This window comes from Artemia sp. Qi Xiang Cuo, chromosome 11 (assembly GCF_049724085.1).
Source record: "Artemia sp. Qi Xiang Cuo chromosome 11, ASM4972408v1, whole genome shotgun sequence".
Classification (NCBI taxonomy): domain Eukaryota; kingdom Metazoa; phylum Arthropoda; class Branchiopoda; order Anostraca; family Artemiidae; genus Artemia; species Artemia sp. Qi Xiang Cuo.
In genome coordinates this window covers 63,483,869-63,499,467 of record NC_142804.1, presented here as the reverse complement: position 1 = coordinate 63,499,467, position 15,599 = coordinate 63,483,869, and the positions used below count along the sequence as shown (strand labels likewise).

Below are 15,599 nucleotides of genomic sequence, written 5' to 3'. Positions count from 1 at the left end.
TATAACCGCCTACTCCTCAAAAGACTGCTACTCCTTGATAAAGACTGCTAAGAGGCGTCATTAACCTGCATAACTGTAAATTCAACACTGGGTTTGTCTCAGACGTATTCCAATTTCACTGTTCAACGTGGCAACACTGACATCAATGTGTTGCTGCCCTAGCAACTTAATAATTTTGAAACAGTAAAGAAAAAATCTTAGAAGATCGGGGTTTTCAGGTATGAATAGACCTAAAATGGATTCAGTGGGGCCAAAAATGGCTTCTTTTTGACGCCCTTCGTACTTTATGTGTTGTGATCATCTTGTCAATTGCCAATTCTCATTTCATGTTTTGAATTATTTTTTTGTCGCATACAACCCATTCCAAAAACGTGACGAAGAGCTAATGAGGGGTGCCCATTTTCTACCTTCTGATGTACATCCCATAACACCACATGTACGGCCTAGTTCCGCCACGCTTAAGTGCGGAACTATGAACAGCGAATATCCATTCGCTGGTTCATGTCAAAGCACTTGAACACTAAGTCTCAGCACTCGTGATCGTCTAATATTCGCTCCATTATCCCTACATTGTGTTTTTTGAGAAGATTTAAGGCGAAATAAGGAGTGAAAAGATCTCCTTATTTCACCTCAATCTTTTTTTCTCATTCTAAAAGGTACCCACTCATCAGAATATCTCAGTACGTAGCTCCTTATTTTTTGTTACGTTTTCAGCAAATGAGCGTCAAATTTGTTAAACAAGGTTTTAAGAATGGTAATACGAGACAATATTTTTTTTAGTCTTCAAACTACATTCAAGATTGGGCTAAAATGGACCATTTCCCATTATCATCAGCGATTAACAATTTTTTAGAGCGGAGTTGACACACAACAACAAAAAACTAAGTTTTTAATCATAGAAAATCTTTTAAGACACACTTTAGCTGGTACTGATCTAGAAAATCGATTATTGCAATGCAATATAAAAAAAAGGGAAAAAAGTCTATACTTAAGTACGAGTATTTTTTTCACTTTACTGGCCGTTCAAATACAAAAACAGAGGAACCTATAAAGGTTGAGAGTTGCATTTTGTTAATAAAAGGTGGTTCACAGGCTACCAGACATAATGTTAAGTGCTTTATACCAAGTACTTTTTAGATGCTTTTGTTTTTAGTAAATAAAATCCTCAACATAAGCTATTCCAGCAAAAAGCTTCAGAGTTTTATACTTTCATACAAAGCTATACAAATACCAGATACACCCTTTAATGGAAGGTGTTAGATTGAGAACTATCAAACATAGAACTTAAATCGAACCAACACATATTAAAATAGAAAACACTCTAAATTAGAATAATCTGAATTAGAAAAATGGAAAAGAACTTACAAGCGAAATATCACCAAGAGCACATCTGTCGCATTTCCAAGTACTCACACTGGGATTAACACCGTAACATTTGCTGTGAACTGTTAAATTACACACCATACACCTTACTAAAGGGCTTTCAACAAATTCACCGTTCTCAGATTTCTGAAAGGAAAGCCAGAAATGAATAAGGAAAAGAAGAGATTAAAATGAAAACAGCAAGGTTATGTCTTGTCCTATGTCTCACTATGCAAGTTTAATTCTACTTTACATTTTTTTTATCATCTTTATTTGTACCAATCTAAGGAGCCTGTGGAACAAATAAAAAGAAAAAAGTATATACCGTGCTCTTTGAGAGGACAAGAGAAAAAGCATGTCACCCCTCCCCCCAAAAACGAAATTTTAAGTCTGACCAGTAGAGTATCGTAATGACTCCTAAACTGTCTCCGTTTGAATTCGCCGTTGATTGAACCCAGAATCTTTTTTAATCGAATGCTTTATTGTTTCATTTTTTAAAACCTAAATATTTAAAACCTAAAAACTATATATTAAATAAAAAAAAATTCTATTTTGTAGATATGCCGATTATTTAATGGTAAAGGAATTCTTTGACCAATACAGGGATATGGGGATTTTGGGTTTGGCATGGGTAGGGTACGTAGGGATGATTTTATTGAATGACTTTTGGATTCAAGAGCGTGTTTTTGTATTTTACACTGTTGTGAATTTTTGTGATAACCAAGGCCTTTTTTGTGTTAATAAATATATTTTGGGCACAAAAAACTAAGGTCGTTTTTTTGTAATATATTTTGAAAGTAGGGAGTGTGGTTTGACTTTGGACACCCTAATAGCCCTCAACCATTTTCTTCGACATGTCCTTCCATACCAGTCCTAGCCCTTCATACGAAATGGCAAGAATAAAATATGCAAAAATAAAAGAGAATAAATGCACAGGAGACGCTATTCACAGCTAGTGCGTTGATTCTTATATACCTGTTAATTTCAGAGTCTTTTTCAGTTTTGAATTCTCAGCACATCACATTCTAAGAGGAAAACTTTGGTAAAATTAAGATGATTACTCTTTTGAGTTTAAGAACTTTTACTATAGAGCTTTTCGTTTCTCTGTTAGCTAAGCATTCCTTAGCTAGTGTACCAATTGAACTAAAACTGGTCACATCCCTTTATAGCAAGGGAAGGTCAAGAGGGGTAGAGGGTTAATTGGAAAGGGTCGTGGAGGGAGCAATTTTGAGCATTCTTGCCCTTGAATCATAATTTATACAGAATCTACTTACATGGTTCTACAGCTTGATGGTTGCTCAGTTTCCTTTGCATGCAGGGGTCTCTGATTCGTTCCTGGACAGAACTGTTTTTTTATTCTGTAAAAATTTATTTTTGCAGCAAGAGAACGTTAAGAGGGGACAAGGGAGTTTATTCGAGGGAGTGGGGTGGTAGCGGTGGTGGAGTGGCATCAAGGACCACTAAAAAATTAGATACGCGACAGTCGATACCAAAAGCGTGTAATACGCCATTATGATCATTACCTAGCAACGGCGGGAATATTTGGCGGGTTTACAACTATAAAAGAAGAAACTTACCACACTTGGGTCAAAAGCAGCTTCGGGAATCAGAACATTTGATTTTGAAGGTATATTCAACTCATTCTCTTTCCATTTCTTCTCTAAAAACTCTTGTTTGCTCTGAAAAAGCGAAATAGAAATCTGGATAACAAAATACATATTTACTGAATTTCATTTTACAATCCTCATCCCTTATTCATTTCAATCAACATTTCAACCAGACATCCCATCCGTCGTGGAACACCGAAGAAGGTGATATCTCAAAGATATCCCCCGCATTCCAGATTACAAACTTCCGAAAATGCTCCTCGAGCACCCGAAAGCCACCCGTCAGCGAGAAAGACAAAAGAACACCCTCCAGAAGACGTGCGAACGTGAGAGAAGAACCCTTCAGGCGAATCTCATCCCAGAGTGGGAGGACATTTATGCAGTTACCCACTTGAGAGAAAATTGGAGGCTATTCACCGATACCTTGTGCGTCTTTGGTAGGGCATTTTATTTATTCCTTCGCTTGAAGAGCTAACGAAATGGACTTAATTAATAAAATTAATGTTAAAAATCAGAGAATAAGAACGTAGAACAAATACTACTTATAACGGTGAGTCACACAATTCAACAATATTAATGATGTCGCTTCCTTCAACACAAAAATTAGAAACATTTCTAGCAGGTATATCCAGTTGGGTGGGGGGCAGCCCCCCCTACATTTTCAAAAATACTCTTTTGGTAGTTTCAGTGAAAACTTCCTTTTTTTTCGAAAAAACAAAAAAATTACCATTAAAATATATACATCTCCCTAAATTTTCGTGAATTAACGCCACTGATTTCTAGACTTCTTTTTTTTCGTATTTGAATTTCTATTTTTTTAAAAATGAAATTACTGAAAATATAAAACTAAAAATTTGACTTAAAAACGTGACTTTGGATTGTGTACATAATTTTACTTTTTAATGTATCTGTAGCAGCACTAAAAACATATATTCGATTATATTCGACATATTCGATTATTAATTATACACATCAGTTATCATTAATGTGCCATTTCAATTTTTTCAAAGATTATTCATTCTACTTTGAAATGCTGAAATTTGACTCTTAGAGTTTTAAATCTGAAACATCTAAATTTTAGAGGCTTGTTCAGAGCATGAGCATTAAATTTTAGAACATGTTGTAATATTCAGTCGTTCGTAAGAGGTATATATTTGTTCAATTATTGAGGTTAGGTTTTCAGATGTTACAAAACCATTTAAAAATCTTGACCATCCAACAATTGTTCGTGAACTAGATGTAGCCAGCTTTTTATCTTAACACCTTAATCCTACCGGGGATAAATCCGACAGTTTTTCAAAGCCTTATCAAGCTATCCAGGGAGTTTAATATGGCTATCCCGATTTTTATTGCAAAAATCAAAAATTTACTGCAAATATGATCGTACACATACTTACATGAAGAGGAAGGAACCCCCCCCCCCCAAAGATTGATCAGGAGGACCTCCCCCTTCGAGGAGAGTTTCTTAAAAAGATGATATGACAAATACTGTTGTCCATGTGTGAGCATATTTTTTCTCATGTTTAATGAAGTTTTCACCACGAATGATCTTTTTCAAATGACAATTTGACTGTCTTTAACTGACAATTTGACTGTCTTTTGCTGACAATTTGACAGTCTTTAACCTACGATAACTGATCAGTACTTTAGAGCTTCATATCTGTTATATTTTGACTTCATATCTGTACTAAAATAACCTTGCAAGTGATAAGCTCGTTTTCCAAAGTATTTGTCTACACATTGTTTTGGGTACCCGTCTGACTAACCGCATATCAAACAGTAGGCTGTGAGAAAAATATGGTTCTATCCCACTTTCTAGGGCTATAATGAGAAAAAGGTTGAGATCGACAGGCCACGTTCTGCTGGTGAAACATGATAGATTCCCAAACATCGTCTTTTTCGGCCAAAAGTTAAGCAGGTTACCACCCCGGGTGGAAGGAGGTCGCAAGAAAGGATTTAATGAAATTGGAGCGTCTCGGCAGGATGTAAAGGAAGATTTAAACAGATTAGGATGGAGGAGGGGCGTTCATAGATACACTAGCCTCGGGTGGCTTGGCGCTACAGTGAGTTGTTAGTAACAGTAGTAGTAGTAAACATAAACAAAAGCGCTTTCATTGTCCTTTACTTCATAAAGACGTTTCGTGGGCCAATAAAAACTCTTTTAAACCTTGGGTTTATGATTTAACATTTATATCAAGCGGAAATCTGTCTTGGTTAAATCAGAAAATATTGGGTCAAAAAATTGTCGCAAATCCAAAAATTAGGAATTATAGCTGCAAACATTAGGCCATTTTTCCAGATTTTAGTACTTTTCCAAAAGCTTTGTGGAGAAGTATTTGGGCACACCTTGGGATGGAAAGAGTACTCCTTTATATCCAGATATTACATTTTTATATATGTGCGACGTAATATTATCCGTCACAACGTAGATAATATATTAATATTATAAACGTGATATTATACAATGATACCTGGAGCGTATTTTCGAATGTAAATTTGACTCAGTAGATTTCCGGTCCTCTACAGATAGTAAATGTCCTTACTATACCTGAAGTCAAGTGAGTATTTTTCATTACAGAGATCGCATAGTCAGAGCGTTTCATTAAAAGGTGACGAATGTTATATATATCGACTTGCAACTCTTCAAGAAAAGCCGTTTCTTTTTTTTTTGTAAGTGAGGGGGGGGGGGTCAAGGGACTTATTGGGGGATATTTTTCCAGTTTTTCAATGAAACTAACAGAAGACATTTTTTAATGAAATTAGCAAAAAAAGATATTTTTAAATATATAAGCAGGGGACATGGGGCAACGTAAAACAACAATAAGAACAACATAAATGCGTTACAGTTGTGGCAGTATTAGTGCTATCTGCCCTATTCACTAAATTGCACGAAAATGAAGGGTCCTTGTTAGTATTATTTTCCAATTAAAAAAAAGCCAAACATCTATTAAGAAATGGGGTTTATTCATCACCCTAACATATCCTTCTTAAGAGATACAAGGACAAATTGTTCAAAGGTATATACGATAGGCAACACAGTTAGAACGTAGTGGGTGCTCCAATTTGCTAAAGTGCTACTAACGTGGAACCCTAATAAGATAAATCGGCTTTATACCACGAGCTTATAAATTACAAACTTAATTAAATTTGGTTCTTTGAAATCACAGCACATAACACAGTGGGAGTAAAAAAAGCCAAAACTGAAAGCCAAGGTTTAATGTATAACATATCCACAATGTAGTTCAATCCCACTTTCTAGGGCTATAATGAAAGAAAGGTTGAAGTGGCTAGGGCACGTTTTGCGGATGAAGGATGACAGATTGCCGAAGATTGTCATTTTTGGCCAACCGTGTAGGGCTAAACGGAAAGCAGGTCGTCCTCGTCTGGTGCGAGAGGACGTCATAAAGAAAGATTTAAAGGAAATGGGAACTTCCTGAGAGGGTGTAAAAAGGGAGACTTTGAACATTATGAGATGGAGGAGGAGCGTACGTAGCTGTGTCGGTCACGGGGGGCTTGGTGCTGCGGTGAGTTGTTAGTAGTGTTAGTAGTATACCCACAATCTTTAAAATTATACACAATACAATTCGAACACAGTGGGTACTCCAACTTGCTGAAGCGCAACTAAGGCGGAGCCGCAATAATATAAATCAGCTTAAAGCAACGAAGTTACTTACCTTTGGTTCTTTGAAAAGACTACACATAGCACAATGGGATTCAAGTCTGCTCATGAAGTCATTATAGTCTCTTTCAGTAGTGATGCTTCCGTTATCATTGCAGATTAGTAAAGCCCAAGGAGGTTGATTTACGACCAAATTTGACTGCTGTACCATTTTCCCACTAGAATGATCGGCTCCGTTTGTTTTGGTTTTGCCTCCCGACTAAAAAACAATACAACTTCACATATTTCTGGAGATATAAAAAACAATACAACTTCACATATTTATGGAGATGTAAAAAGCAATACAACTTCACATATTTCTGGAGATATAACAACAATAATAAAGTTAATAGACTTATGATATTAAAATGAATTAATAATTCATTCATAGATATTAAACATACGATATTAATCATAAATGAAAGGTAAACGAACATTATCTAATAAGGGGTGACTTAAAAACAAATTATTTGCTATGATTATAACAGGTCAAATCATTCAGCCCTAAACCTTCGACCTTTCAAGAAACCTCCAAAAAAGAATAAGCATGTTAAAGTAAGGTTGTTTCTACATATATCTCAGCCACAAATGTTATTTCGAGCCAAAACCCATTTTCTGAGGACCACTGACGCAAATTTGAAGAAAATTCAGAAATCAAGCCAAGCTCTTTAACATAATCTTCACAACCCTAGGCCCTTAACCCTGGGGATGGACTTACAATGCATTGCATTGGAACTTTCGACCCTTTCGCTTGCAGCTCCGAATTAGATTTTAATTTAACAGATTTAGACTAAGAACCCTTTCAATTCCAATCTTATTTTAACACAGTGCCATCTGAAGATGCAAAGTACCCGGAGATACAAACAATGTTGAAGAGGTGATCGGCTGCCTTCCCTTTAAATTTGGTCCTTATAAAGGGGACTAGAACTTTTATTTTTACAATTGAATGAGTCCTCTCCCGCGTTTTCACTACCGTCAGTTTTAAAAGATGATTTCAGAAAAATAAAATAACAATATGACGGAGACACATCCCTCTTTACCAAGGCAACAATACTGCGTCAACTACGGTAATTAGTAACACGGAGTCATTCTGAGACATAGAGTATTTATTTTGCAGAGAATGAAATAAGGTTCCATTATAACAAGTTATAGTAGATTATCAATCTGACTTGTCCAGGTGTCCAAATATATATATATATATATATATATATATATATATATATATATATATATATATATATATATATATATATATATATATATATAAATATTTAGAAAAAAACATTCTTGTTATATTTAAATACACAAAAGTCTGGTGAAAAAAAAATGCTTTAGACAACCCTTTTTCTTAAACAAACAGAGAACGCATCAATTTTATTACATCAATCGGCTAAGCTACGAGACAAACCACCAATAAAGTCAATTAAGGGGGGATGAGGGGGGCTGCTCCTACCCCAGATGTTTTGCTCACTCCTCGAATTTGTAAAAAATATATTTTTCGGAGTATTTCCATGGAAAAATGCCCCTTTTTTGGCACACATCTTAGTGTCGAGAAATATAACTTTTACGATTCCAAACACGGATAATTTGAGAATATTTACAAAACCTAAAAAAAAACGATCAAATTCGTTTCATCAGAGAAGGAGAAAAATGCGCTTACAGGCGAAAAAATGTCGTACATGTCACACTTTAATAAAAATGTTCTAGGAATTCTATATATCAGAACTTACTTTTCGGGTTTTGACATTTTGGAAGTTTCTTACCTTTTAATGTTCGAAAACACAAACACGACTCTTAGCTATGAAACATACATTATTTTAACTTTTCAGGGGGGGGGGACCATTTTCGAAGGGTGCTAAGAGTAGAGAAACACTATTGCAACCACACTTTCAGGAAATGGACGCACACTGGAAATGGACACAAGGACTGTCCTAAGTAACGTCTCCGTTTTCAAAGTCTACTCTTCTAAGTTCCGTCGTGTCTAGTGCATCTAAAGTACACCTGACATCTGGGTTCTTTGATCTGAGGCAACGCTATAGCATTCCCTATAGGCTATAACGATTCAATGTTTTATTATTATTTTTCCCTAGAAGCACTGCATATGGAACGGGTGGTCGTATAAACTTTGGCGGGGGTTCTTTCGGTTGGAAATCGGAAGTTCTAGTGCTTAAGAGTCAAAAGTGATCAGAGACTAGCCCCCCCCCCCCTCATGTCCTTTTCCCCCAAATGCATTCGGTCTCTTTTGAGATGGCCATTTTGTTCAAAATAGTCCAAAGATTATATAACAACGCTTTCAGGGTTGACACAATTTTTAAAACCCTTTCCCGGGGAAAGGGTTTTAAGTTATGCCGCAGGGGCATATCAGGTTTTTACGGGAGAGGTGGTCGTAAAAACTTCGGAGCTTATTTGAGTGAAAATTGAAAATTCTAGTTCCTTTTTAAGAGTCAGACGTGATCAGAGGGCAACTACCCCCCCCCCCCGAGCTCTTTTCCACAAATGTATCGAATCGAAATTTTGAGATGGCCATTTTGTTGAAAATATTCCAATTGTCAAATAAGTATGGTTCCGAGTTTGACCCCCCCCCCCACCTCAAGCCCTCGGGGAAAGGGCTATAAATTATGCTAGTTACCTATCGTTAACCTATAAAGTTTTATGGAAGGCGTGGCCGTACAAACTTTGGAGGAGGCTCATTCGATTGTAATTCAAAATTTCTATTCCCCTTTTTAGGAAACGAAAGTGATCAGAGGGTAACCAGCCCCCTCCCCCATTGCACGGATTTTTCGCAAATGCATCCGATTAAAGTTTTGAAAAAGCCATTTTTCAAAATAGTCCAAAATTGAACTAACTATAACTTAGGGGTTGAAAAATACCCCTTCGCCCCCCTGGGCAAGGTTTGTAACTCTTAGAAGTTACCCATTGTTAAAATATAGGGTTTTGTGAAAGGGATTTTATCATCCACAGTCTTATTGACTGTGGAGGGGGTTCATTCGATTGGAAATTGAAACTTCTAGTTCTTTGTTTGAGAATCAAAAGTGATCAAAGGGCAACCAGCCCCCACTCCCCCCATTTCCCCAAAGGCATCCGGTCAAAACTTTGAGACGTCTATTTGTTTAAAATAGTACAAAGGCCAAATAACTATGCTTCCTAGGCTGAACCGCCCTCTCAGACTCGGGGAAAGAGCTGTGAGTTATGCATGTTGCTTATTGTTACTTTGATACCCTGTTTACTTTGATACTAAATTTGATAAATAATACTAAATTTGATGATACTAAATTTGATACTAAAAACGATACTAAATTTGATGTTGAAAAGAACACTGATTTGAAATAGAAAATTTGGAAAAATTTGAAACTTTAGCAATCAAAAACAAACAGAGATTAATTAAAAAAAAACTTTCCGAAATAGAAGTTTTTCAAAGAAAAAACTACCATGCCAACTGTGCAACACTCCTCCTCATCTGGTTTAATAGATAACTTCGGCCAATGATAATGTTTGCAACTAATTTTTCAGATCAGAGCTCAATATAGTCTAGCACAGTATAATTTTGGCCAAATTGAGCAGACCTAAACTAATATCACTGAAGATCGATTGAATGACTAGATTTTCTCTCGCTCCGAAAAAAGGGCTGCAATTCGGATTCAAAACTTCAGTCCCGAAATTGAAAAAGGAAAAAAGACCAATTTCAAAGATCAAACACAAGAAAAAACGTCAATTTTTGACATTGAAATGGGCGTAGGGAGGTGGGGGGGGGGGTGGCACTGGGCAGCTTCCCCCTAGAACTTCAAATTTACTCTAGATATGACTGAAAAGAATATAGTTGAAAAAGCAGTTGAAAAAAGGTAGATGGCTAAAAAAGTGGCTAATAAAAGATAGATGGTTGAAAAATCTGGAAATAAACAGCTGGAATGACAGAATAAAAATCAAACAAGAAGCAATTATCCATAATGTCTTGGAAAGATTTATCTCTAGTCCAAGAAGATTAATGCTGAAGCTTATTGACGATTTATGATTTTTGGTGATTACTTATTAATAGAGATTTCATAGGTATGATAGAACTTAATGGCAATGTAAGGTTTTGTGAACTGCCAATATAACTTCAGCCCCCCCCCCGCCCTTCATCACAGAGTCGCCCCCCCCCTCCCTAGACAAGAAGCTACGTACGTCCATGGACAGTGATCGATTTTATTACATCGATCGACAAGCGTACGAGTCAGAACATCACTGTTCTGAGCGAAATATTGGAAACATGGTTGCGTCAGGAAATATAGCCGTACGGATTCCTATGATCTAAAACTATTAGGATAGTCGATTCTAACTCACTTTGTAGACACCTTCTGCAAATATGTTTCTTTTCCGTTGTATCATGTATTATAGTGTTAACTTGTCATGTAGTGAAATTAGTATGAAAATTAAAAACTTGAACGATTTGCAATTTCGCTGCAGATAGATTTATCAGCAATACTTTTCTTGTAGTTGATAGCAAAGAATGGTAATCTCTTCAAGGGAACTTGCCGCACTCTCTTTTTACCTTGCATCTGTCTAATGTTTCTTTAGCAGAACTAACTTTCACTTTAGTCACTCTTAAAAAAAAGAAAAAAAGTTTTTGCATTTCTTTAGTCATAAGACATGTGACATTCAGTTTTTATGTGGTTTTATGGAAGGTTTTACAAATTTTTAGATATTTTTAGCAGTTTGTACTTAACTATTTGACATTGATTTTTTTCCTGACTTGTCCAATTTTTTCTTTTTTCTGTATGTGTGTGTTTTTTTTTTCAAAAATAAAAATTCGGCCCATCTGGGCTTGAGATAGACATTTTTCAGGAATAAACATTATCTTATTTTATGTAGACACAAAAAAATAGGTTTGTAAACAAATAAAATTTATTCAGTTTAAAGTTACTCATCGTGAGTTTTCAAAAGTTTGGATCTGCTGGACTACAGGTTGCACAATTACTCTGGTAAAAACCACACTACATGTAAATAGTGTGATACTGCGCTATTATACTGCACAGATTTTTCGGGGCTTACTATGCAAAATGTTATTGTTTGATATACATTTTGTACAATAAGTCCCAATCAAGTGTCAGCCTTATAAACAAAGCTTAGGATGAAATCAGTTCTGGAAAGAGTCAACATGCTTCTGCTAGATCAGAAAAAGAAAAGATCGATTCAATTTATAATATGCTCTAACCTTTATCTTCTCTAGAGTCTATTCTATTTTAACCTTTTAAATTCAAACATAGGTCATACGCAAGATTTTTCTTTTTTATATGAATGGCCTGTTTCAGAAGATGAATTGAGATATAAACGTTTACAATAACAGACGTCCCGGTCTTGGGCTTTATGACGTGTTTTTGGACTTTAATTTGCATATGAGCTTTCATTTCGTCTTTTTCTCTTCTATAGCGATTGTCTTATCTTTGTTTTTTGTTCTTTTCATCTTTTGCTAAGGATAGTTTCTTTTATTCCCCCCCCTCCCCCTGATAAAGGCTTCTGGATGCGAAGCCAAAATATTCGAATTTTTATTATTTAAAATTTACTTTTTTTCTGTTTTTGTCTACTGTTTTGTTTAAAATATTACACCCGTTTTTTTATTTGTTTAAACTAGTAGCTAATACAGATAGCGAATTATTCACTATCCGAATTACCAATTAATGGGTCACTAATTATTTTGGTATTACAAAAGAAAAAACAAAAAATCGCGAAGAAAGGAAACGAGGACAATTAACAGCCAGTGAAAAATAATTATTTATAAAAGAAAAAAAATATATAGAAAAACAAAAGAAGCAAAAACATAACATTCAAACCTTAAAAAATGAAAAAGGGATAGCTTCCGGAAGACTGGATAGCAAAAAAGGCCACGGGAGGGGGCTACTTGCCCTACAATCCTTTTTGACCCTTAGGAAGGGCAGCAGAATTTTCAGTTTCCGATCAAGTGATCCCCCTCCACAGTTTGTAAGACCAACCCTACCATACGAAGTAGTAAAAAAAAAAGATAATTTATTAGAAGATGGTGTATTATCCTTTACATTACAAGCTATGCATCTCGAAAATTTTTGTTTCAGGTCTTTTAATCTACTAGACCGCGCTCTTACAATGCAGCTTCAGCTTCTACTCATATTCGGGGATCCTGTATTTCTTTGCCAGGTAGACATGACTTTTGACGAATATCCAATTCCACTTTCTGCGTACCCCACACAAACAAAATATCCTTTACTGTGGGATTGTCCATCTTTCTTCAAAACTCAAAGAAGAAACAGCTTCCTTGTTTAAAATCCACTGAGCTATGTTTTCCCCTTGTTTTGGGCAAGCCTTTAAGCCAGCTTTACTTCCCGCTGATATTCACGAACGGTGACATTTTTGCTGTGAAGACACAGTAAGTGGCGAATACACCCTTTTAATAATTCAATCTGCAAAATTGTTTAATGGGGGAAGTTGGAAGCCACATGGACCCCAGGGCTTTGGTTTGAGTCCCTTAATCATGCTCATTGACATGTGTATCGTTTTTTTTACTGGAACTCAAAGCAATAGTCGCAAATAAAATTGCAAGCAATAATCGATAACTTCGGTTGAATGGCATAAGTATCGCTAGAAACTTGAAACTTTCCGTGAAGAGGGGGGAGAGGGTTAAGTGCTACCAGAAACTTTGTTTTTCCTAATACTTACATAAGAAAATTTCTTATTTTTCTACTCTTTATTCACGTTCAAATGTCTCGTTATTTCCTGGGGGGGGGGCTACCCCCTACCCTTCCTGCCAGCGTCCATAATGAACAGCACTTGCACTTTGTTATAGATGCATACAGAACAGCCATTTTTCTCGAGGTAGTAAAGATAAAGAGCCTTCAACTGAACGGAATTTTTCACTTGAGCGATAGAGTTGAGTCGAATTCTGCAGGATTTATACTAAGTATCTTAAAAGCATGGATAAAGGGCTTACGAGCTGAATTTTCTTTGAATAGCTCATGTTTTTTCGGATTTTTTTTCTATTGTAATTTGTTTTTTAATTTATTATTCGCTTATTTTTAGTTCCGATAGTTTCATTTACAATTTTCAATATTTTCATTGTATCTATTACAACCTGGGTTTTCACACGGTGCCACGAAATCTCCCCCCCCCCCCTCTCAAATTACAATATAGTAATTTTTGTAGCATTTTTAAGAAAACGGTTCTATTCTCTGAAACCTGTTTTATTTCAAAATAGCAAAAGAGCCTGACAAAGAAAAAAAAACTAAATAGAAAAAAATTATTCGAAAGTAGAAAATTACCGAAATAGAAAAATTACGGGCCGGAAAAACCCCTTATTTTAAGAACAGTTTGTACTCACAGAGAATAACAAATGCACGAAAATTGAGGAACTGAAAAAGCCACAATGTCTGCTGTCTTACAATTTTATTTTTATTTAATTTCCATTTATTAAAATTTAGTTTTTGCTTCAATTCCAAGTTTTCGCTTCAATTCCAATTTTTCTTGAAATTCAATAGTAATTCAAAGCGGGATGTTATGAACCCTAAAATGCACAAGAAAACGAAAAAAGCAGCATTTTTGGCCACTATAATCCAGCTTTTCCCAGATGGATGCTTCAAATCTATGTCGAGGAGGAGGGGAATATCTTTTTCCCTACATAAAGTTATAGTTATATGTTAAAGCTATATTACCACTCAATTGCCAAAGAAACAACTCTACCCTTAAAATAAAATAGGCGAAACAAAAAGTCGCAAAGGGTTACTTCAAATCCACCGAGTTTCATAAAGGTTTAAACATCTAAATTATTTGCATTCCCAGATACTAGACAATAGAAAACGTACTGGACTTTTTGCATTATAAGTGTAAAGAGGATCTAAAATGTTAGCCCCTTTTGCTATTTTACATTTATAGTAATTTAGGACGAGGGTAATAATGATTCTTGGGTTCTAGAACTCACCGATGAGAATACTGTATGTCGCGATGTTCAAAAGAGATATTACACTTTTCCGAAAAAAAAACACGCTTATGTCCTACTGTGGAAATTTCCCTTTTCTCGATATGTGATTGGGCTTCAGGCTGATGAGTACTGCCAAAGCCAAAGCCACAGCTTTGTCATAGCCACATGTTACAGCCATACAGGTATAGCCATAACCACAAGCCTATTTAGCTCCTCCATTCAAAATACGAAATGACTAGATTTTTGATTTTTGAAAGTTAGCAGGAGAAGCAGAACATGGTTGAGACTATAATTTAAAACTCTTGTATGATTCTAGGTCTAAAAATTTATAATGATCATATTTTTAATAAAATATAATGCTCACAATGGAATGTTTTTTGTTTTTTTTTGTTTTGAGTTTCATACCATATTTTGTCTCTCAATAGGTATGGAACCAAGAATTTATTTCGGGGGAAGGTGGCCACGAACTCAGGAAAACGCTGAAATAGGCGATCTACATAAAAAAAACATAAGACATTCATATAAGATACAAAAAATTTGGAAGCCTCCCAATATGTGCCTGCGGAGTGACATTTTTGTTGGGTTTCATTTGTTTGTTTGGGTTTCATACATTTTTGAATAATTCATTTTTTCAAAATCTAGGAGAAGGGGTAATTTTGTTGTTTTCAATCAATAAAGTGTTTGGTGTCAGATTACGAGTGTGTGAAAATTTTTCTATTTTTCAACGAAAATACAAAAAAGGCATTTTATAATTAAGACACTTTTCAAAATCTGGGGGGGGGGGGGTAAGTGCACACTCCCTCCACCTGATGTTCCTGATCATTGAACTTTTTAGTTTTAGATCTATCTATTCACTGACCACAACTAAGATATTACTAAGATATTTTCTTAGAGAATAATGTCAACTAGCTTAAAAGTCGAAAAATAGTCCTATTTTCTCAATACCACGACCGCAAAAAAAAAAAAAAAAAAAAAAAAAAAAAAAAATCAGAAATGCAATTCCGTAAATTCATGAACCTGAATTTACGAAATAATAGCTAAACCCTCGTCG

At 35.5% G+C, this 15,599-nt stretch overlaps 1 protein-coding gene across 2 annotated transcripts in view; it reads right to left on the bottom strand.

Moving 5' to 3' along the window:
- The window catches only part of LOC148947228 (lysine-specific demethylase 4C-like), an 89,575-nt gene that overhangs the window by 23,017 nt on the left and 50,959 nt on the right, over window positions 1–15,599 (bottom strand). For both annotated transcript variants that reach the window (XM_089096938.1, XM_089096939.1), the window contains exons 8-10: window positions 6,644–6,847; window positions 2,940–3,041; window positions 1,366–1,509 (exon numbers count right to left, since the gene is read on the bottom strand). In XM_089096938.1, the coding sequence (XP_088953064.1) occupies window positions 1,366–1,509; window positions 2,940–3,041; window positions 6,644–6,847 (450 nt within the window). The remainder of the gene's footprint in view (window positions 1–1,365; window positions 1,510–2,939; window positions 3,042–6,643; window positions 6,848–15,599) is intronic.